This window comes from Phyllostomus hastatus, unplaced genomic scaffold (assembly GCF_019186645.2).
Source record: "Phyllostomus hastatus isolate PE091 unplaced genomic scaffold, TTU_PhHast_1.1 phas_contig_34, whole genome shotgun sequence".
Classification (NCBI taxonomy): domain Eukaryota; kingdom Metazoa; phylum Chordata; class Mammalia; order Chiroptera; family Phyllostomidae; genus Phyllostomus; species Phyllostomus hastatus.
The window spans coordinates 66,677,560-66,702,934 of NW_025333857.1; the positions used below are offsets into that span (position 1 = coordinate 66,677,560).

Genomic DNA, 25,375 nt, shown 5'->3' on the forward strand with positions numbered 1-25,375 from the left:
ATATTCCTACAAAGTTGTTTGGCTACAATGGGCCCATTAAGATATGGGATATAGTTACAAGGACAACAATGAAAGTAACATAAAATTTACTAGTACGTAGTAGATTCTAGAAGGCATCTAGTTCCAAAACAAAAATTAGGTAGAATCTTTTGTACTTACTGTTTCATTTTCACAAGTCTTAGAAAAATGCCTGTAAAATCCTGGCCTCTTCAGTTATCAAAATCCTTCAGGGACACATTTTCTTGTTCTATCCAAGTGCTGAATGTGAGGGTAAAACATCTTTCTAAATTGCCACATGAACACTATGTATATTCCCAAATAAACAGGAGTGGAAGGTGATCACAGGTGTTCTTTTTAAGGGTAGTGAACTGAACCACACAACCACATGCGAAAAATCATACTTAAAACAACAGATGGGGGGATGGAGAAAGGTTTTTAAAACTTTTAAGCGTCTTCTGGAATTAAAGAGGTGAGGTAATTAGTGTATGAAGCCAAATATCTGGTTCAAAAGACCTTTTTCCAAAGAAACTTTACTACCTCTAATATTATGTGAACATCATCAAGCAAAAAAATAATAATCAAGGTTACTGCATCAAACACTTTATTATCCGTGGAAAATACTTGAACATTGTGGAATGTCTAATGCATAAAAAGTACGAAGCACCTATTAGTCAGGAGGGCCTCTCTTCATAGGTGCAAGGGCAATGAGTAACCCATAGAAGCATGTGACCACACAAGTAATACTCTCTCGTGGATTAAAAATGAAAAGAATTTCACATTCTCTCCAAAGTGCACTTGCCCAGTGTCGGGCACATGAATGCTACAATGACAATTTGCTCCTCTATTTTTGAGCACCCAAGTTTATTACAGGGGATTACACATGCAAATATCAGAATTTGGCCCCAAGTACAGTCAAAGGAGAACATCAGGCACCAAGTGTGCTGAATTCACACCGAAAAAGGTTGGCTGAAAACACTGCAAGTATGGTCCAAACACAAGGCTAAAACCTCAATGACCAAGTGATGTGGATTTATATGCTATGCATGTAGACTTCTCTATCAACAAGTAAGGACAGTTCTGCAATAAAAACTGACAACTTATGCTAAATATTTTTTTATCTGAAGAAGATATAAAATCCTATTATAGTTCAGAAAATAATACAAACAATTTTAATCTAGATACAGGTACTTTATTTACAAATATTTAGATTAATAGCATTTTGTTACATCAAATGAAGAGTACAGCAGTCTGAATAAATCCTGTCACAAAAACAATAAGACCAACTGTAACTAACTTTGGAAATCAGGGTATTGCACCTAAACGAGCTGCAGTCTTTAGTTTGTGATTGCTACCGTATATCCCAATGGGTGGTTTGTTTGTTTTGTCTTTGTAAATATATACACACACCAGCAGGTCATGGTCCCTGGGTGAGTCCCTTGTGATGCAACGGTGTGAGCAAAATGGATCACTGTAAGTCTTTAACAGAATATACCAATCTACTCCAGGAATCTTCTTTATAAAAAAGTTCAAGACAAAAATAAAAATGAGTCCACAAATTAACCAAATCCTATTTTCTGCACATTCCAGTTTTGGCTTTTATTTAACAATGACTATACAATACTCTGGTACTACCACATGTTTATAACCCAGAAAGGTGTATTTTTTAACTTTAGTGTCTGTAAAGAGGGATTTAAAATGTGTATTTTAAACACAGCAGTTGAGCTGAGTGCATTTTATATAATATACCGAGGTTTACCTGTCCTGCACTTCAATAACTTCTGAATTCCCAGCCCGAACCACAAACTCAGAAATCAACCAACAGAAGTAGAAGTAAAGAACTTGGTAAAACATATGTTTGTTGTCTAAAGAGAGAAGACTATTTCCCTTGCAATACTGTATTCTTTCAGTGGCCAAACCATCTCGTGCAAAGTAATAACTTAATTTGTATCAGCACAAACACTGAAACACTGTTAGATACACTTTCCCTTTTACAAAACAATTTATGCCAACATGACAAGAAATAGTGCCTCATACTAAGAACACAAGGGATACCTTAAATAATTTCACTGTAGTGTTAAAAATGCACAGTTTAAAATCCCTTAACAGCAGACCTGTAGTTCTGGCTGTCCAGTTCAGAATCTTACCATTCTAAGAAGATAAAGGTATAAAAGCTTAAAATGTGCAATAATAAACCCAGCCTTTTTTCTTTTTCTATACAGTAAGGCAAGAAATGCAGCCTGTAATGCAAAATGTTTACAAAAAGAGAAAAGCAGGTTAGCACATTGTCGATTGCACAAGAACAGTTAAGAAAATCAGCAGGTAAGCCACAGTGCAAAGATGGAACAGAATCTGCTAGTGTTAATCCTCTCAGCTAAGGAGCTCTTTCCAGCATAATGTCCCCAAACGCTGCCAGCACCAGAGGGTAGAGCCAGTATTACTTGTGAACTGCAGTTGTGTCTACTTCCTTGTGTGAAATGGAAGGGAGTAACATGGTCACATATAGGTCATACTGTACAAACTGGTATTTTATACTGTTCCAATGCCAGTAATCAATTTATTTTCTTCATTAAAATAATATACACAGAATGTACTGTTAGTTCAGTTCCTTCAAATTTTATACATATTTACTTTCTGCTAAAGAGAAAAGGATAAAATGATGTAAAAAAAGATAAAGCTATTAATTAAACACAAGAGAAAAAATAAATGGGTAATTTTCCCTGTGCAAGGCTAAGACAGAAGCAAACCTCCTCAAAAAAAAATGCCATCCACACAACAGGGAGCTGATCCATCAAAAACAAAAACAAAAGCAGTTACAGAACCCCTTCTCTATCACCGGAAGCCATTTCACAGCAATAAAACTTCTTGGTTACAACAGTCATACATGAACAGTTAAAGATGGGCAGAAAGGCTTAAGATGTCAAATTAAACCGTACAGTGAGACAAAAGCCTTGCCAAAAAGAGGGAAGGGTAAAAATCATGAAGTCCAGCATCAGTGCTCAGTTTAAATCACGTATTGGTGACATAACCTATCACGAGGACAATCAAGGGGGAAAAAAAAGTCTAGATTTACCATGCAGGAGAGATTACTCTACTTGCCTTTGATAACCTGATTACATCTAGTTGTTTAGCAGTTTAGTATTGTGTTAAACTGTTTTTACAACAGAGTTGTTTTTTTTTCTTTTTTAATTAAACCCAGTAAGATGTACAGAAGACAATGAGGCAGTAAAAAGTACTGCTTCCAACAGACAGAGGTGAAAGGTCAAATGAGAGCCACAGCAGAGAGGTCACTAGCAGCCACAGCCTTCTCTCTGGGGTTGGGGTTCACTGGTTAGCCGGCCTCCCTGTGGGGCTGAAGGTTTGTGCTGTACACCAGACTCGGCAGCATTGAGATCCAAGCTTCCATCCTGAATGTTCTGATAGATTTTCTTGGCAGCCTCAAGGAAAGCATCTTCTACATTCTCTCCCCTAAGAGGCAATTGACAAATTTATTCGAGAACCATAGTTTTCCACAAAAGATAAGACATTATACACTGACCTTTTGCTAACCTTTTAGTCAACTGCCATGATGTCTTCAACTTAGCCACTGTCATCTAATAAAGAGATTACCAGAAGACTGAGCTAAGAGAACAACATGGGATAATATTTTCTGTGGAAAGCATATAAACAGTACTGTTTGTACAAACCCTATTTGGATAACTGGATGTGTTCAAATCGTTAAAATGCTAATATGTTAATATATGACTGTTATAATAGACCATTTCTGTAATAATAGAGTGTATTCCAAACAGAAATGAAATCTCCAAACATGCAAGCACGATTCCAGGATTTGTAGAGTCTGATTAGCCAAGCACGAACTACACTTTTTATCAAGTGATGGTGACGCGTTCATGCTTCAGTTCAATTCTCTTAGGACAAACAGTACAGACGAACAAAAGGGAGCTAGCTTCTTACCAGTGCAGGAGTATTTTGCCTTAATAAATGAAGAACCAGGATGAAAGTCCTGGGGTTTAGTAATGGACATGGGATGGCCAGTAGAAATGTTAACTATGCTTCTAATTATATCTTAGACATTGAGTATTTCTGCTTGTTACCATGGTCAGAAGTATTAAACAGGCTGACCAAGCTTGAGTCCAAGATGCCAAACTGAACCTCAGTTGTGAAAGTCAAACATTTTTTAAATGTTTACACAATTTCATTTATAGATCAATTACCAATGGGCATAATCAAGGCATAATCTTTTAAGTAACAAAAAAATATTATTTTGAAATGTCAAATAGGAAGCAAAGGATTGCTTATTATTCCTCTAGTCATAAGCATTATGCATTGATATATTAATATATTTTAGATATAGGTGACTCTTGAACAACATGGGGTTTAAAGGCCCCGACCTTCCTCTCAGTCAAAAATCTGCTCTGAACATTCCAATTCCCAACGAGTTGACCCTTGAACAAGATGGGTTTCAACTGTGGAAGTCAACTACACAGATCAACCTAAAAAGAAAATCCTCGGTGACTAGACCCACGAAGTTTGCATACATATCGTTCAAGGGTCGACTGTGTATATACATATATGTATATATATATTTTTTCATATATATGATTCTACTTTGAGGAATTTGTATGTAATTAAAAATGATTTAATTTTAGCCATACTTACGTTTTTGCACTTGCTTCAAGGAACAGTAAGCCTAAAAATAAAATTCAGACTATGATTAGGACATTTCAAATGACCTCATTCTCTTAGGCAACATCTGGATGAAAGTTTCCCATCGGCTTTCAGTAATGAGTGTGAGATGGAGGGAATAAGTGTACTACCCCCACAATGAATTCTCAAACACATTTTGCTATTTCCTCATCCTTGAAATTTGAGCAGTTTGCATTAAAAAAAATAATTGCCAAATAATGTGCAAGATCAAAATCCTTAGAAATTCTCCCAAGTGTAACCCCACCCCCTGCAAAAGCCATTAAAAGTCTTAAAAGAAACCCACCATTTTCTTCAGCAAACTGTTTGGCTTCTTCATATGTAACATCTCTCTGTGCCTCCAAATCTGCTTTATTTCCTATGAGAATTATTACCTAATGTGTGACCAAAAGAAAGACATCTTAAAACAAAAGCAACCATTTAAATCAACCATAAAAATTCTGAAATCCAAAAATTTTAACAGAAAAAATATTGGTTTAAAAAGAAAAACAAGTACTAGCAATTATCCATCAGACAGGACTACAGAATCATGAACCCATTAGTATTGAGAGGAATCTCAACAATTATCCAGGGATTCACCAACTTTCTCTGTAAAGTCCTGAGAAGATATATTTCAGGCTCCTGAGCCCCATATTGTGGTCTTTGTATATGCTTTTTTCCAACAACCTTCTACAATTGTAAAAAACATTCTTCGCTCTGCAAGCCATTCAAAAACAAAACAGCCCATGAGGCATACCTGCTCTAGGCCAAAGATTATGATTTACCTGAGGAACATTATTTAGGGCCTATGAACAAGTTCCAAGGGAACTGTGAATGCACTAAAGTTAAACACAAAATGCTGTAAACAAGGACAGTGCCTAAAGAGACAGTCCCTAAAATTCAAAAAATTTAAAACTACTAGTTCCAACTGCTTCATGCTACAGGCAAGAAAATTAAGGCTCAAATTAGGACAAGAGACTTGCTGGGGGTGAGTTAGCAAGTTTGTGGTAGGAGGACATTAGAACCCAGGTAGGATGCCCTGTGACCTTTAGACACTGTCCTATCCACACTATCACTAGGCAGGACTAAGTCTGTAGCAACTGACAACAAATGTCTGTGTATCCAAGGGGGGCATTGGGAAATACATATGCAATGAGTTCAAATCCAAGGGAAAATGCCACACAACTATACCCACTTTGTAATCCTTTTATACAAGTGAAGTTAGGCCAAAGTTAAAGGCAGCTCTGAAATGTTCTAAGAAAAATGTGTGCAGCCTTGGGAAATAGGGGGCTTGGGGAGGAGGGGTACAGATTTATAGACAGACTGTCTCTGACTATATGTTTATGTGACACCAACAGGTAAACCCTCCGTCCCCCTTCTAAACATATGTGCTAATCCAGATAGGGATACTTTAGGAATGAATCATTCAACTAAAAGGGATTTCTACCATCAACATTTTTTCACGCAAAGGTACGGCCTTTGACTCGCCCACTTCCAAAAAATGGTGTCCAATAAACTTCTGATCTGAAATATAAACCTTGGGCAAGGACAGTTAAATAGTACAATGAAAGTGAGCATTCTTCAGTCAGTGTGGACAACTGACCACTGAGGAGGGAAAGAAATTTTCACATATAGTCCACTGTTCTTTTGAAGACTAAGATAGTGACACTTAAAAAAAAAAGAGAAATCATTTTTTTCTAAATACCAAGGCTGGTAAGATCACAATGGCATAGTACAGGGCAACTGTAAGATATTCAAACAAGCAATGTCTGCTGTATAGCAACATCGCCTCTTTTCCCAATTCCTTAAGAATTTCTACAGAGTGCTTCCTATCATTCTGAAAGGCATACCAGTGGGACATAGGTATAAAATACACCACCAAAAAAATACGAAAGTATATACAGCAGTCCCCCCATTATCCAGTTTTTTGCTTTCCACGGTAACCTGTGGTCAACACATCATCACAAGAAGAGTACGATAACTTTAATTAGAGACCACATTCACATAACTTTTATTACAGTATAATTGTTCTATTTTATTAGTTATTATTGTTAACCTCTTACTGTGCCTAATTTAGAAATTAAACTTTATCATAAGTATGTGTACATAAGAAAAAAAACTGTGTATTGGGTTTAGTACTATCCATGATTTCGGGCAACCAGAGGGCGTCTTGGAATGTACCCCATGCACATAAGGGGGAACTATTGTCATTTCCACATAGAAATCAAAGGCAACACTATAGAAAATGTTAATATTTGAGCTGGACCTTAAAAGATGAAATTTTTTTCTTCTGAAGATCTGATAAGATTGCAAGAGGCATCAATGAGGCAGGAAGGATATGGCTAATTTTTTATTATACTCCTTGAAGGACCCACTACAGTGAGGGTTTTTGTTTTTAAAAACATTTTATCTGAGATAACTACAGAATCATTGAAGTTTACAAAAGAGTAGAGAGGTCCTATATACCCTTCACCAAGCTTCCCCAAAAGTAGTACCTTTCCTATTTACAGTACACTCTCAAACCAGGAAACTGACTTTGGTACAATCTATATAACCCATACTCAGATTTCAACAGTTTTACACACTCTCATGTGTGTGTATTCTATGCAACTTTATTGAAGCTATAGATCTGTGTCATCACAATCAGAATATAGAAATGTGCCATCACTACAAAGGAAATGCTTCGTGTTGCCCTCTTTATAGTCAACTGACACTATTCACACCCCTCCCACCCTCACTGCTAACCCCTGGAAACCACGAATCTGTTCTCCATCTCCACAATTTTCTTTTTCAGAATACTTTATAAATGGAATCATACAGAATATATTCTTTGAGACTGACTTTTTTCACTCATCATAATGCCCTTGAGATCCATCTGAGTTGCTGCATGTATCAACTGTTCATTCCTCTGTATGGCTGAGGAATATTCCATAGCACAGGCGTACCAGTTATTTAACCACCTACCAGTGTCACTGAGGTTATTTCCAGTTTTTGGCTGTTGCAAACAAAGCTGCTATGAACATTCCTCTACCGGGGGGGGGGGGGGCGGAGGCGTGTGCGTAGTGTGTGGGTGTGTGCCTACAGTATGGTTTAATGTGATGTTAGATATTAAAGTTCTAGGCACCGCACCCCTCGTAACAGGCAAATCATGCTAACTGACCTTAATGTGATTACATTGTTGTTCCCTGATAAAAGCCTATGTTACCACTGATTACATGTTTAGTGAACCAGAACTCTGCTAGGTGCTGCGGTACAAAGCTAAGTGAGATAGGTTTTCTTCTTGAGAAGCTCAGAGTTAGTCACAACTCAGTGCCTTTCATCACTTATCCCTGGAATACCCTCAACACCATCCACTGAAATCTTACCCCTGAAGTCCCAGCTCAAACACCCTATCTCCTCTATAAAGCTGGTTTCTCCAGATGGCACTGCTCATCCGGGTCCCCATCAGCACACCAGTCACTCTATTCTAACTCATACTTCACTCTGCTTTTCAGCATAGTTATTTATATTCCCACACGAAATCTCTCTGCTGGACTTTAATCTTCTGTGGGGCCAAGGACCCACATTAATCTTTGTATACTGCAGAGCATGTGTGTCTGGCCTTTAAAAATCTCAGTGTCTTCTCAGTCTGGCTAAGAATCTAATTTTTTAAAAACATACAGAACTCTATTTTTAACTGAAATCTTAAGAGATAATTATAGATTCACATGCAGTTTTAAGAAATAAGGTATAAGAGAGGTCGTTTATACACTTTGCCCAGTTTCCTCCGGTGGTAACATTTTATGAACCTAATGCAGATCTCTTTTAAAATGACAGTTTCATATTTCATAGCCTCCACTTGACATGAGATAACCACCCCATTCATAACTTTCATTTTTTCCCCCTAACCACAAACATGACAAAAAGCCAAGTATAAAGTGTGACACCTGTGGTAATTAGTAGTACCAGAAAGTGTTTTCTTCAATTAATTTAAGAATAAAATAAAGATTCTCATTCTTAGTACCCAAATACAAAATTCCCACTAGCAAATGACTTTCCTTTTTGGGTTAGCTTAAATCTTAAATTTTCTGTATAATCGATATCATTTAACTTACAGTATTTGGATTGGTGAGATTCCTTGCATCTGTCAACCAGCTGCTTAAGTGGTTATATGTACTTCTTCTGCAAAAATTAAAGTTTACATTTGTGACTGCCATTCAAAATTGCCATTTCAGTAGGAAAAAAGAAACTTTAATAAATATTTAAAATATAGACTTTAATCACCAGATCCTAAAAAAATATTTTTGCCTTGACTACATTGTTACCCTAAAGAACAACAGTTGTGGAATGCAAACACATGCTTTTTTTGCATTTGTCTTTAAATTTTTCAAATTAAAAACCAAGTCAAGTTATGCTACACATGATACACTAGTATAAAATCACCTTTCCAGGGGAAGGGATTAGATGTACAAATTGCCAGCTATGAAAATAGTCACAGGGATATAAAGTACAGCATAGGCAATCTAGTCAATAATACTATAATAACTGTATTGTTTCAGGTGGGTACTAGATGTACTGAGATGATCACTTTGTAAATTACATAAATGTCTAATAGCTATGTTGTACACCTGAAACTAAGATACTGTATGTCAACTATAATTGAAAAGAAAAGAATTATTAAAAAATTTAAAAACACCTTTCCTTAAAGAGTAAGGTAAATATAACAACACAAAAATTGGCTTTAAAAGGGCATTGAATACAGGCAACTGGAAATTCAAGTTCCCAGACATCAGAGAGTGAGTATATCCTAACTTTGTACTCTTACTTATCAGTAGCTAAATCATTTTGGGATTCAAACTGCCCAACTTTACTTTCTCCAAGCAAGTGTTTAAAAACTCACAGGCTCATTTGCACTAGACAAGAAGGCCCTGAAATAGCAAACAAATCCAAATAATTTACAATATTATAAAGTATAATATTAATCAGACATTATCAAAGGGGTCAAAATGATGTTTTGAAGGTTAAAAATGTCTTTGATTTATACACATTCACAGAATATTAATCCATCTTACTCATTTAACAGGTGAGGAAACAGAAGCCTACGAAGATTTAAATGATTTCAGAGCCAGGCCTAGGACCTTTATATTCAATGGGTCCTCAAAATGTTTCAAGTTTAACCTTATGAACAGGATATTCCATAATCTCCAGTTGCCAGTGCATATATGAAATTCAATATTCCAAACATTTAATTCTTTCCTAGTGGGAACTGCAAAGAACTCCTTACTCAGATTCTCTTTTTACTGTGCTGTATCACATCATTCACAAATTAACCGCCAAACTGTCAAAAAAAGTCATATAAATCCAAACACCCTTTTCCAGTGTTTTAAAATGTGTAAGTAAATGATAGCCAAATATCATTTTTAAAAAGCCCAAGCCTTATCATTGCTCAATACCTGTAGTACCAGCATACCTTGCTTTTATACAAACATATCTTACTTTGTGCAGAAACCTTAAATAACATAGCCCAAAAATACTTATACTGATTTTGATGGATTTTAAAATATCGAAGCTGGCAGCAAGAGTGAATTACAAATTGGCAGCACTTATTAAATGGGAAAATCCACACAGCCTTTTAAGTGGTATCAAGATCATGAAAACCATATTATTTACATGTACCATAACTTCTGCTAATTGTTCTGGTAATTGTTTCATCAATTTAAAATTCATCATCATTTCAAATCTATAAATACAGTATTACCCAAATATTCATTACATGGTACTATCAGAGCTTTAAAAAAAGTGCTCAAATATCCCTAACTTTGTCACAGATATTAGATATATCAAACAATTGACAGAGCCAAGCAAACTGCCATGATAAGCCATGCTGTCAATTTAGGAGAGTACCTTTTAACAATTAGAGTTAATGCCAATAAATAGTATTATTAAAGTAGACACACTTTTAAGTTTGCAAAATGTCAAGGACTAATGGGAAAAAAAACAGCGTCATGGCTGCAACATCGATGTCACTATGAAGTAGCACTGAGTCAAGAAATCACCTATTTAAAGCCTACAGGTACTTTTTATCAGTACAGTGGAACCTTGGTTCTCGAACTTCATTTGTTCCAGAAGGCTGTTTGAGAAAAGATCTGTTTGAAAACCAAATCATACAGTGACCGATCATACAGGGACCATCAGCATGAAAGGGTTGTCTAGTCAATAACCGAAGTTTTGTTCAACAACTGAGACATTTTTTTCCATGAAAACCTTTGTGAAGAATCAAACTTTGAGATGGGAGACGTTCAAGAACTGAGGTTTGATTATAAACAGTTTTATTGAGATATAATGAACATACTATAAAGCTCAACCTTTTAAAGTATACAATGTAGTAGTTTTCAGAATATTGACAAGCTGTGCAATGATCACCACTATCTAATTCTAAAACATTTTCATTACCAAAAAGAAACCCATACCATTAGTACTCACTCCCCATATCCTGGCAATCCCCTTTTTCTCTATACACTGGCCTATTTGGGGTATTTCATGTAAATGGAATCATATAAAATGTGGCCTTTTGTTTCCGGCTGCTTTCACACAGCAAGATGTTTTCTAGGTTCAGCTACTGTATAGCATGTATCAGTATTTCTTTCCTTTCAATGGCTGAATTTTATTTCATAGTATGCAAGTACCACATTTGTTCATCCATCCATTCATCAGTTGATGGACATTTGGGTTGTTTCCAGCAGAAGTATACTTTTTATTTTTTAATATTTTACTTATTTATATTTAGTGAGAGGGGAAGAGAGGGAGAAAGAGATGGAGAGGAAACATCCATTGGTTGCTTCTCACATACCCCAAACAGGGTACCCAGCCAGCAACCCAGGCCGTGTGCCCTGACCAAGAATCAAACAGGCAACCTTTTGGTTTGCAGGACAATGCCCAACCCACTGAGCCACACCAGTCAGGGTCCAGCAAGAAGTACTTTTGATAACTTAAAACAGATACACATTTTACCAAAAGTATTTAATATGCTTAAAATATATGTTTAAAAGCAAAACATACATGTATCAAACCATCACACTGCATACCTTAAACTTACACAATGTTATATGTCAATTATATCTCAATAAAGCTGGAAAAAGAAAAAAACACATACCAAAAAAGCAAATCAAACCATTAACTCTATACATTAATATAAGAACACATTACCATACTTAAATTTTATTAATTCACGGGGTTTTTAATTATATGGAATCATCAGGAATGCTTCATTCATAAAAAGATGTCCTGTACAAATGGCCAGGGTTTTTATGTTTTCCCACAAAACTATTTTACTGATCATTGCATGGCTATATGAAAAGCACTAACTAAAGCTGTTTCACTGTTTTAACTCAGGAAACACTTAATTCTGGGAAACAGCTTAAAGCATTTCCCAAAGGGAAATATCCTTGAAAGTCTACCCTATCATTTGGTCCCACTCATTCATTCCTGGAACCCCACCATCCAAAAGTCAGAGTCACAATGCTTTAGGTTGACACTCTGCATTAACATGAAAGGTGGTCCAGTTCTAACTTACAGCAGACAAACAATCGAGTTTAATGAAGTGGTACAATTTTCCATGTTTTCCAAAAGTCAAACATTTACAGTCCAGTTTTGTTACTTTGTATAAAGTGCTTTGAGTTTCCAGAAGTGGCCAAATTGAAATAAATTTAATCTCACTGCCTGAATCACTATAAACTACTTCAACCCATTTTAGAACAAAAAAAGGATTTAATTAAATACTCAAACCTTCAGATGCAAGCATAAGAACTTTATATAATCTACCATGTTGGATTAGCAAAACTACGTAACTCCTTGCTTGTTCTAATTTTGAAAAGGTGTAAACTCTAACACTAGAGACTGAACAGTAATTCCTCAAGACTTCCTTGCTTTCTACTGAAGTGAAAAGAAAAGTTTGGTACAAAATATTATTTCACCTCAAATAATTCAACTGGTGCTGCTTTTTACAATAGTATTCTTTTGTTAGCTACACAAACATCTCCTAAAAGTTTTTTTCAGTCACACCCACTTTCAGAAAAGGAAATCAATACGTTATGTCAAGTCTTACACAGCAATTTAAAGAAACCATAAAACCAAAATAAGCACATGTATAGTCAGACAATTACAAACTAAGGAATGCTTAAATCAATAAAAAAGACATCATACTGCCTCAAGATATTTTCTAGTATGAAGGTTGAAAAATTATTAATCTCTTACCTAGTGATATCATACACCATAAGCGCTCCTGCAGCTCCTCTGTAGTAGCTTCGTGTAACAGCCCTAAACCTCTCCTGTCCTGCTGTGTCCCATATCTGCAGTTTGATTTTTTGGCCACTAACTTCAATTATTCTTGTACCAAATTCAACACCAATTGTGTGAGGACAATCAGCCATAACTGTTAGGGAGGAAAAAATATATAATATAATATTCCAACTTCAAGAAAGCTTCAAATTAAGACCAGTGGGGGAAAAATCCACTGGATGAATCAAATGACAGTAATGCTCATAGGCTATAAACAGACTAAAGCTAGCACCATGAGGAAGAAAATCAGCAAAAACGCAGAAATAGTAAGTTACAGAAATGGACTACAATAGGGGTCAGCAAACTTTTGTAATATCTTCAAATATTTTAATATTTGAAGGCCAAAAGTCTCTGCCACAACTATTTAACTCTGTTGTTGAAACAAAAGCGGCCATAAACAATGCATAAAATGAGCACACTTGTGTTCCAACAAAACTACAAAAACAGGTAGTAACTTGGATGTGCCCTACAGGCTCTTGTTTGCTGATGCCTGAACTAAAAGAATCTGCTAATTAAAAATAAAGATTGTGATAAACTCTTCATACCACCAACGTTATACCCTTTATCCTCCTGACAATCCTTACGTATAACAAATCAATCAATGTTTTTAGAACTCGAAGAGTTACTAGTCAAATTTTTACCCTGGAAAATACCATCAACACCTCAAAGAAAATTACCACATTTAATATATATTTATAGTTATGTATTGGCAAGTTATATATGTCTAACCCAGTAAGACAAATTTATTAGTCCTTTACTTATAATTAGGCCACTGGAAACCTAAACCCACTATTCTCTGGTACCAAGTATACACAGACCACTGGACACTCCAAAAAATATTTTATTAAAAAAAAACAACAAGTAACTTCAACTATAAATAATTTCAACCATATTTAGCCTGTCAGTTACATAAAATAAAGTGGCCCCTTCTCCTACCACCCAACACAGAGCTGCGCTCTGAATCTTAATCAAGTCATGAATACAGAATTCCATTTTACGTATTTCCAATCTATTATTAGTTAACAAATGATACATGCAACAAATTTCCCCTGATAATTTCTATACTGCAAAGTCAGAGAACAAAAAGATTTAAAGGTGACATTACAGTATACATTTTTAAAAATTAACATTTACCATAAAAAATCGAAGTGAATCTAATGATATATGGCATATAAAAATCAACATTCTATATATGTGGGTATATTTCATTTCATTTACTTATTTAAAAATAAAATCACTCCCTACAGGCAAAAGTGCTTATGTAGGGAAAGGTTATGTTTCAAGACATGAAGTACACTGAAAATGATACTTTAAAAGGTAGTAAAGTAACAATAAAGAATTTACTAATGTTTTACCTTTCATATTAAACTTACATTTTTTTTCTGTAAATTGATGAAGCAAGCAAGATTTTCCTACTCCCATGTCCCCTGTTTAAAAAAAAATTTCAAGTGGCAATTACATTTCTCAATTTTACACTCAATGATTGCTATATCCCTTACAATATCACACATTTCTGGGATACTCAGAAAAAGTTGTATTTCCTTAATTTATTATAATGAGTTCAAAAAATCCTACAGGTCAATTTTCACTGTGGTGTACAAATTCACTATTCCCAACTTTTAGTAGTGATAGAATTGGGTTATAAATCATGTTAACAGCCACCGGCTTGGAAATGCCTTTTTAAAAGAGAAATTGTAATTGTGTTTTTACTTTGAACTGTTTCAAAGTTTGGTATTTTCTCTCCCTTAATCATGCATAAAAGCAAAAAACTGCTAGGAGTGACAAATAGGGCAGCAGCATACAAAAGCAGAAATAAGTTTTAGAAGCCTGATTTACTAGATCCCACCTTATCTCATATTTATTATATTTTTGCATAATTCCACAAGAGAAAAGAATGTACACTATATGAAAACCATTATAGAACAGTCACTTCTGTACTGCAGTAATTTAGCCTTTGATGAAGGAAGCATTATAATACAGTCACATAAGCTCAACATTAAAACAAACTGTTCTCATGTGAAGAATTAGAAAGTGTATGTACTTTCAACTGTGCTCTTTCAACTATACTTGGATAAACAGCATTGTCTTTTGAGTAAAATCTTGAAACTTAGGGTGAAAACTACCAATATTATATTTTATGTGTATTATAAAGTTATTCTGAATCAATGTTCTCTATCAATTTTTGGAATCCAAAAGTCTCTGAGGGCTTTTATTAAATTTTTGGAATGTTATCAGCACTCCTAGGAAATTAATTTCATTCCCAGTATTAACAAGTCTTCAGGTAGCCTTCAAGAACAGTGAACATCACTTCAGATACCCAGCACTATACTACAAAAGTACCCAGAGCCACAACACAAAGTATACATTGTTAATGTAAAAATTAATCCTAGTAAGTCTGCACTGAGAAAAGCATCCACTTCTTCTGGAGTGGTATGTTAAGTATTTATATACACATATATTTGTATATTATAACCTTCTTTGGAGAACAAGAGTGTAAGTTAAATAAACTTACCAATAATAATATATTTAAAGATGTAAGAGTAGTTGTATGGTGCAGTTGCCATGGTGGCACTAAAAATAAAGAAAACTGTGTTACTTCAGTAGAAAAGTATACACAAGTTATCCAAGCTGATAATTGCTATCCTTTAAATATATATATAAAATAAAGCACGCTGATTATAAACCAAATGTTGGAAGAGTAAAACCTGCATTTCCCAAATTGATCAAATACACACATTTTCATGGATGAACACTGCTTTAACATTCTCATGTATTATTCCGTGGAAATATAAGAAACTAAATCAAAAATCAAAACAATTCCAATATTTCACATTAGGAAATATCCAACAACAAATGTTCTCTGGAAAACATTAAACAAGGAAATCTTTATAAATTCAAGTTAAGCATCATTATAAGTAGTCCTTTCCCCTGCTTAAGGTCTCACTCCTAGTAATTGGTTATGTGAATTAATGATGGCCTACTTGTTCAGAACCCTGATTTTTACAAAAGAATGTGTTTTTTTATTTTTTGAAGATTTAATTTTTATATTTTTAGAGAGAGGGGAAGGGAGGGAGAAAGAGAGGGAGAGAAACACCAATGTGTGGTTGCCTCTTGCATACCCCCTTGGCACAGCCCCTACTGGGGACCCAGCCTGCAACCCAAGCATGTGCCCTGACTGGGAACTGAACCGGTGGTCCTTGGGTTTGCAGGCTGGCGCTCAATCCACTGAGCCACACCAGCCAAGACGAAAGAATGTTTTTAAAAAAGTAACCACTAATTTATAAACACAACCTTTTTTACTCTATTTTAAATCAATGGTTAGCACAGCATCCAAAGAAAGAGCAATCATTATTTCCAATCCAAAATAATGACAGATTTAGATACAACCACATGAAACTGTTGTTCTTGTAGGTTTTTTTTTAAAAAGTCAATCACTGGCAATTTCATACGGTTCAACCTAATGTAGGATTTGAAGACTAACAATATATCAAATAACGGCATAAAATACTACTTGTGGTTGTAAAATCTGAAAGTTTATGTATTAGAATATACTTCAAAAGATCACAGCCCATTCTTTAACCTCAGATGACTTAACCTGAAGAATTCTAATTTCTCTCCTACTTTTAATAACTTAAAAAAACAACTCTTCAATTTATTCAAATAAATGCCTTGACACTGCTAGGTGCTAGAGAAGAGGTAAATTCTAATACTGGTAATAACTTCCAATAAAATTATTCTCAAATCAGTTTTCAATTTAAGCAAAGATAAAAATTATTTTTCTATATGAAGGTTTAACCTTCATTTTTAAAAATTTTGATTTCCAGTAAGTTTTACTGTTCTGGCTAACTGTTAAATTACAAAAGCTATATATCTTATATGACTGGGTAAATTCATTTACAGAAATTAACACCTTCTTGTATATATTTCAAATAAAATTTCTACATAACTAATAAAATATAACCTGTAGAAGAAGTATATGTGTAAAATAAGTAAATTATTGTTAGTAGGAAAGGAAAAGTTGTAAATTACTAGACAATCACTTCAGATAATATAGTCTCCTCTCTTAGCTGTATAGATTACATTCAACAAAAGTAGATGACCTGCTACCTATTCCAGCCTGACTTGTTATAACACATTTATAATGAGTCTTCAACATCAAAGAAAACTCCCTTAACCAGTTGCTTCAGAAGAGGGGGGTTTTCTGGTTAGATTAACTCTGATTCTGATCATCTTGATTCTTTTTTCCCAGACACTGGGGACTCAAAATGTTTAAGAATAAACTTGGTCCTATGGCAAAAATTGGCCTGAATTATTCACTAGATCTCTGAGTCAGATCCCAAATACAAGGAAAAAAATAATCTCTCACAATAAAAATGATACTTAAAGATTATAATCTCTTAATTTACACTCCTCCCAGACTCTTTTCTTCTAATTAATGTATATCTTTTTCTCCCCATTCAGACTCAAGGGAAAAAAATAATGTAGTAACCTTTAAATTACTATTTCTCTCATGTGCTTCCCCTTCTGATTTTCCTGTTCCTTTTCCCTATTCTTACTGAAAGTTGTAGCTGCACATAACTTTGCTTCCTTCTATTTTATGTTAAAACTATGGCGTCTAACAATATTAATTTCTACTCGAAATGCTCTAAAGACTATTCATAAAATTACAACCCAGTTCTAGTTATACTAATTTGTGTGCTTGCTATTATTACATAAGCATTCATTAATTATCTAAGATAATTTCAAAAACGTTTTTAAAAATTTCCAAGCATTACTTGCTATCAACTATTTCCTAAAAAGAGAATGATCACTATTTCACATAAAATACTAGTGCCTATCTCTTCTTCACCACACAATTTTCTAGTTCACATTTCTTAAAAATTACAAGTAAAAACCCTAACAGCAAAATTAAAAAAGAGTACTCAAATTACTTAATTTCAGTAACAAGTAAGGCAGAAAATATATAGCACTGTAGCCACTAAAACAGCAGATCCCACCTTTCTTACTCTAAGGTAAGATACTAAGCTAGTTTTAAATCTATTCCTGTAGTTTACTGATAACATTCACTCAAAATTATGCATTTGCAATAAAACAATATTCAAATGACCTCTTTATTAAATTTACTGGGACGACATTGGTTAATAAGATCATAAAAGTTTCAAGTGTATATTTCTATGATACATAATGTGTATACTGTATATTACCTAGTTAACACTGCTTTAACCAAGGATTTCCCAACCTCATTTCTTGAATACAAAACATACCACTGTTAAGGTGATAAGATGAGAAACATATTTTTAACTAGCAACTAGCTTTGGAAGGGGAAAAAAGTTTTTCCCCTATTACTTAAGGGGTGTGCCTCTGCTCCACATACTCAAAAGTTTAAAAATAAAAAAGCGTAAGAAATGTCAATCTAGTTCAAATGCTCTGAAAACATGAGTCTGACCTCTCAACACTACAATTTCCATTCATTAAAAAATCTTGGTAATATTCTGTAACTAGTGCACAATTACTAGTATGATTAAAATGCACTATCGTTCACGTTTTACAAAAAGCATTTCAATAAAGTTCACATGTACTTAAGATTGCCTTTAATACTTTTGATTTCTCTAAGGGAAAAAGAGCACTACATTCAGACAACAGGCACCATCAAATATATGAACAGCATTTAAACTAATAGCAAATGCAACTGTGTGGTTACCACTTACTGGACACTTAATATAAGCCAGGGAATGTGCTAAATAACAAATACTTTACATGCAATTTCATTTAATTCCTTAGTACTATCCTAATAAAACAGTGATTATTATCCTCATTTTACAAATGAGGAAAGACTGAACAGGCAAGTAACTTGCCCAGGTCACAGAGCTAATTGGTCAAGTCTATATTAAACTTAGACTGTTTTGACTGTGAAGAACCCCACTCTTCACCACTACACCTTCCTCCCTGCTCCACAGTTATGAAATGTACCTGTAAGTACATCTATGAAACCCTAGAGTGGTACTTTGGTATACAAATCTTTCTCGGTTCACTCACTTGGTTCTAATTTAATATTATGAATAAGTAGTAGTAAATAATTCCATTCGGAGTATGCACTGTAATCAGGACTCATAGATATGAATAAATGATAACTAGTAAAAACAATTCATATTACATGTACTTACAAAAATAGTTTCTGAAGGGAAATAACATTTGTCAAGAACCATGTGATGTTCTGTACTTTTCCCTATTACTGATTGTTTTACATAATTCTTACTTAATTCTCACACCACTTCAAAATCATTATCATGTCCATGTAAAAACTGAATAAACTGAAGTCTGGAGAAATTCACATTTGGCCAGTGTTACAAAGTTAGCAAATGGCAGAGCTGGAACTTGAACCCAGGCCTAATTCCAAAGAACCCAATTTTCTCTAAGGTAGTTTATTAAAGGGCACATAAATATACAGACTGATAAAAATAAAAGCAAAAACTCAAAATTAATTAGAAAAAGATGAAGGATAACTATACTAACAAATTAGGGTAACAGTTTTACTATCAGTGCATGTAAAATTCAGTTCCAAATTTCCTGGCTATCAAAAGAAATGTTTACTAAATGCATAAACACTAATAATTGTGTGGCCCATTTTAAATGCCAACTATGCTTAATACTGCTTTAACAGGATTTTGCAACCTCATCTCTTGAACATGAAACATACCAGAGTTAGGTTGAGAAACACATTTTTTAATTGGAGTTTGCTACTGCCCAAAACATTTCAATGTGTTGTTGTTGTTTTTTCACTTAACAAAATTACGGATGTTTTTCCAGGCTAATACATACAGATCTAAATGGTTACTAAATGCATATTAAACATAATCACTGTTGTGCCAAAAAAAGAATTGCATGACCTTCATATACTGTATCAGCTACCTTTCCAAATAAAATTATACAGACATATAAATGACTGGTTTTGAAAAGTGGAGATGGAGATGTGAAGGTAGGCACTCTCATACACTTTGCTTGTGGGAGTCTGAATTGCCACGACATTTTTATGGGGACATAAACATTTATATTTGAGATATAATCAGTATATATTTTAAAATCTTAAAAAAATATCCAGCCCTGACTGATGTAGCTCAGTGGATTGAGCATGGGCTGCGAACCAAAGGGTTGCTGGTTCGATTCTCTGTCAGGGCATTTGTCTGGGCTGTGAGTCAGATCCCCAGTTGGAGCCAAGTTAGAGGCAACCACACATTGATATTTCACTCCCTCTTTCTCCCTCCCTTCCCCTCTCTAAAAAGAAAATAAAATCTTTTTTTTTAAAAAATCCAAATCACCCTTTGATTAAGAAACCCATTTAAAAGCAGTCTACAGAAATAAAAGTTTCAGTTCACAAGGTTACAGGTTCAAATACATTAAATGCAGCATTTTACAGCAAAAAAAACAAACAAACCTGGAAACTCCTATCAACAGGGAAATGACTAAATAAAGTACAATACATCTGTATTATGAAACAATATACACCTAGTTTAAAAACCATTTAGAAATGTATGTATTAACCTGGAAATAATATCCATGATTTTAAGTTAAAAAAAAAAAGAAAGCTTGAGTTTGATGTGATAGCACAGCCCATTTTGAACACACACAAACACACATACACTCTCTCAATCCTATATACACACACTATGGAAGGACACACATCAAACTGTAAAAAATGAACATATGGGCTGAAACTAGAAAAAGGAAAGATAAACTATTAACTTTCTTTATCCATCCCTGCACTGACAGTATAAGTATGTGCTATTCTAATCTTCAAAGTAGAAAAAAAATAAAGGACTATTAAATATACTTACAGCATTTTATATACAATTATGATATAAAACAAGTTAAAAAACCAAAAGAACCCCCTTTCATAATATTTCCAACATTACTTCCACATTCAGCAATAATATAGGGAACATTACATGCAGTCAATCATATGATCAGCCTCAAAAAGACACTCCAATAAGCAAGGGTATTTCCAGTTTGTTTTTTTTAATAGTTTGCCTCCTTACTTTCTTAACTTATGCTCCGCATCTGACTAATCCTTTCACAACTGTTAATAACTATTTTATTCTACTCCTCAGAACACATGATGTTACTATGTAATTTTTACACAGCTGTTTCAAGACAACATGAGGAAAAAAAACAAACCACTAAATATTTCAGGTGATTTAAAATTTGATCCTCACTGTTGAGATTTTTTTTACATGCAACGTATCTTGTAAAAACACCAGAATCAAGACAAATTGCTTTTGTGATTCCAATATACAAATATTTGTTGAGCATCTACTAAGCATAAAGTCTTATGATAGATTTGACAATATAGTAATGATTAAAAAACAAAAGCAAAACAACACTGTCCCTTGCCTTCATGAAACTCAAGAATGGAAGCATTTTGATTTGTTTATAGGCCCAGTAGAGTGGAATGCTACTTGATGTGTCAGTCAAGTGGACACAAAACTTATTTCAATCACTCTAATAATCTAATCAAAACGAGCGGTCAATTTCCTTTCCTCAACAGTAAAGCAACCTCCAAAAACAAATCAGCCATTTCTGAGACTCACCTACAATACACATACACACACAACAACACTTCACTTTGACAAGCTATTTAATGTTATGTACTTTTCTACAAATCAATAATGTGAGTAAGAAGAAATCTTGAATTCCTTCATGTGTCAATAGCTAGACTGTCTCAGGTAACTATGATGCTACGAATAGGAGATAAAGTACTCCAACACTGCACCTCTGTTCACTTCAAGTAAAGCACTTAGGAGAAAAACAAATAAAAACCTTGCCCTTACTACTACAGTTAAGAGGATTAGCTCTAAAAAAAAGAGGATTTAATAGTGAAAATTCTACTGATGAAATGATGTATGATGTCTGAGATCTGCTTCAAAATAACTTGGTGGAGAGGGTACAGATATATGTGGAAGAAACAAGATTGCTGATCAATGCTGACACTGGCTGACAGGTATATGAAGCTTCAACATACTATTCTATACTGTATATGTTTAAAATTGTCTATAATAAAAGTATTTAAAAAGTAAAGTAGAACATCTTTGATAGCTCTATTTGTACACTGCTGTCTCCAGCCATGCCTGGCAATTAACCATATAAAATATACCAAGTTTTCTTATTGATAAAACATGAAGCATCTCTCAATAGCCCTTGAGTAGCCCTTAAGACAAGAAGAGTATGTTTAAAACATACTCTACTTGTCTTAACCAAAGGTTTCCTCCAAGGACAATATCTTACTAAGATTATGCAAAGATATTTCATACTGTGATAAAAATCAGTTGTAAGAACACCCCAAATTCTGTTGTGTAGTTGAAGCACACAACCATAAAATTTAACATAAAATATAAAAAGCAAAAACTTTATAAAATGTAGCTTTAATTCCAAGGACTTTTTTTAGGTTATTAGAATCGAAAGTTTTACATTTTTTAAATAACTACCATTTACTGAGAGCTTAATACATGCCAGCTACTTGATAAGTAATCTCTAATAATAAAAACTCATTTTCCAGACAAGGAAACCAGCTCAGAGAAGTGACATATCTGCAATCACAGACCACTAAAGGAAAAGCTAAAACTGGGGCCCAGGTGTAAATCTACAGGTCTCCACAGCCATTTAGTCAACAAATACTATACACTCACTACATGCACCAATGCCTGGCACTGTTACAGGTGATAGGGCACAATATGCCAAGTAATGTGCTAAGGGTTTTTAATTTTTAACCCCACTTAAGCCTCACATCAACTAAAAAGTAGGTACTATTATCCCCAGTATAGACAAGGACACTGAGTCTGAAAGGTTAGGTAACATGCTTATGGTCACTTAACTGGGAAGTCACAGCGCATTACATATTACACACCTCAAGGCATGACCAAGTAAAAGTGCCCAAGCAGAATACTGAGGAAAAACTTTGGAAAGTCTTAGGGGAAGAAGAAGTGGGAACTGAATTAGTGCAACATTAAATTTGTCCTTAATAACCACATCTGAATAAAAGGCAGTTGTGAAATGAGCGATAAACTTCGCAAGAGTTCGAATCTGGGCTCTGCCCTTGCTGTGGTGCCACCAGGAAAGCGTCTGGCCTCCGGGAACCCGGAGGCCCGGACGCTTATGTTTTTTCTTGAAACATAAACTGGAAATCTTGCCATCTCTACTCGAGCCATGAGAACGACGACTGGCAGTGTAGTGGCCGACACGACAGACTCTGGGTCACAAAGGGACAACCCGCTGTCATCCAGTGCAAAGATAAAAAAGAAGGAATGAAGCTGTAACTACCTTTGAAATGGTCAGGTCTGTAACCCTGGCCTAACTCGAGGGTAGTGCACACCAGCCACGGTGCAGGGAGAGTCCCGTTTGCACGCACCATCCTTAACCAGTCCCATCGCGACTGCAAGCCTCAGTTTCCTCACTTGTGCAATGGCGATAACTCGGCTTGTCACCAAGAGCTACGTGAAGCAAGATAAACCTGTATGAAGACACGTAAATCTGTGCCTGGCACGCGGCACAAATGCAAACCATCGAAACAACGCCTGTTCCTTTTCAATTCTAGAAAAGACAAAACTTTTGGGCTCCTTCATCACCTCTGGATGCTATCTGGGCTCGGGGCCTCCTAGGATGCCACGGGCCTTTACAGGGACTCACCGAAACCAGAACCGCGCAAGCACGGACCCACAGACCCCCTTCTCGAGCGCGAGTGCAGAGGCAGCCGCCCACACCGGCAAGGACACCGGCGCTAGTCCAAGATGCCGGCGTGCTGCCTTTTGTGCTCAGGGCCAGACGCGGCCTGTGGGACGGGGACTGCCACGTCTGGGGCTCGCGGGCTGCAAGGCGGCGCGGCTCGAGCGGATCCACACCGCGGGGGTGGTCTGAGCCGCCCGCACGGCGGCCGGGAGTGAGGGGCCTGCGGGGAGGCCAGTCTGCCCGATCCAGCCGAGGAGGCGGGGAAGGCGGGCCCGAGCACACCCTTTCCTGCACGCCTCGAGGCTCTCCGCTGGGCGGGGAGGACCACAGAGCAGCGCGGGGACGCCCAGGCCCCGGCGAGGAAGTCCCGGCAGGCCCGGCCCCGCGGCGCCCACCGCGACCCTGGGCTCGCCGCGGCCTGACAGGGCCTGCCCTGCAGCGCCACCCGCCCGCGGCCCCAGCTCGCCGTCGTCCCCACCCGTGGCACTCCGAGAGCCCAGCGAGGAGGCCTCGGCCGGACGGACACTGCGGAAGGCCTGGGTTACCTGGGGGGTTGCTGGTGGCTGGGCAGCTTTCCGGGCGGGACGGGGGGCGTCAGGGCGAGGAAGAGGAGTGCAGGCGCAGCCGGAGAGGGGCGGGGGCGGTCGTCCGGGGCCCCGGCAGGTAGCGGGCTGGCGGAGGAGGTGCAGACGCGCTGGTGACAGAAGCGGCGGTAGCGGCCACTGCTCCTGCGGCTCCCTCAGGATCTTCCTCGGGCAGGTCCAAGATGGCGACGCTCCCTGCACAGGGTTTCCTGTCACCCTCGCAATGGGCCGGACCACAAAAGAAGGGGGAGGAGGATGCGCGCGCAGCTGGCGGAGCCCGGAAGAGGGTGGCCAGGCGGGCCTGCTAAGCCACACCCCTTCCCCAGCCCTCCCCCTCTGTACTAGTCGCGCAGCCGCAGAGGCCCTCCTCATTGGTCCTCACGCTTGAGGGGGGCGGGAGAAAGCACTTACGCGCAAGCGCAGTTTACTGCGCAGGTCCGCGTAGCTGCTATCCTGAGGTATGTTTGGGTCTGGTGAGGGTGGGGCGATTCTCTCTCAGAAGACTTCCTACTGTTTTTAATGCCAGTAAGTGCCACTCACTGGATGCTTACCGCCAGCCACTGTACCAAGCACACGATTACTGCGTCCCTTCAACATGTGTTTCTAGAGCGCTTGTAGACAGCGGTGAGCAAGTCACACTAGGTCCCTCTCCAACAACCCCGTGAGGTACAGCACCCCGTTTGATGGATGGCGCCTCGGAGGCTCAGATGGATCGAGTCACTTGGCCCACCCAGATCAGGCAGCTAGAAAGTGGCACCTTCTGCCCAGAAGTTTCACTTCTGTCTTAACTTCCTTTGGGGGGGTGCCTTGACATAGGAGGAGAGAGACCGTGACCACGTTTTTCACAACTTGCCCGTCACCTCCCGGATTCCAATTTGGTCTGCTATTATCACCACCTCGGGAAGTTCAGCGCAACCCAGCTCAAGGGCCCGTTAAGACTTGGTGGATCCTGGGCGCTTTTGCCTGTTGCTGGAGGATCTATATATAAAATTCACATTTTACAATTGCATTGGTATAGAGATGAATATATCAGTGCGATAGAGCAAGACATTTTCTTCGACCTAAAAGTTCACTTTTCT

At 36.9% G+C, this 25,375-nt stretch overlaps 1 protein-coding gene across 1 annotated transcript; it reads right to left on the bottom strand.

Moving 5' to 3' along the window:
- Positions 1-578: 578 nt before the first annotated feature.
- RAB14 (RAB14, member RAS oncogene family) lies at positions 579-24,535 on the bottom strand. Its single transcript, XM_045840373.1, has 8 exons — positions 24,258-24,535; positions 15,509-15,567; positions 14,370-14,423; positions 12,913-13,090; positions 8,775-8,841; positions 4,988-5,075; positions 4,657-4,687; positions 579-3,465 (listed from the first exon to the last, which is right to left on the bottom strand). Exons 2-8 carry the CDS (start codon positions 15,558-15,560, stop codon positions 3,288-3,290), a joined length of 648 nt encoding a protein of 215 aa, XP_045696329.1. The 5' UTR covers positions 15,561-15,567; positions 24,258-24,535; the 3' UTR covers positions 579-3,287.
- Between the last annotated feature and the right edge of the window lie 840 nt (positions 24,536-25,375).

Excerpts from the sequence above, each read along its gene's own strand:
- RAB14 (XM_045840373.1), bottom strand. The coding sequence starts at position 15,560 with ATGGCAACTGCACCATACAACTACTCTTACATCTTTAAATATATTATT. Across the intron at positions 13,091-14,369 it reads TCAATTTACAGAAAAAAAAT|TTATGGCTGATTGTCCTCAC; the intron begins GTAAGTTTAATA and ends CCTCCCTAACAG. Across the intron at positions 4,688-4,987 it reads ACAGTTTGCTGAAGAAAATG|GCTTACTGTTCCTTGAAGCA; the intron begins GTGGGTTTCTTT and ends TTTTATTTTTAG.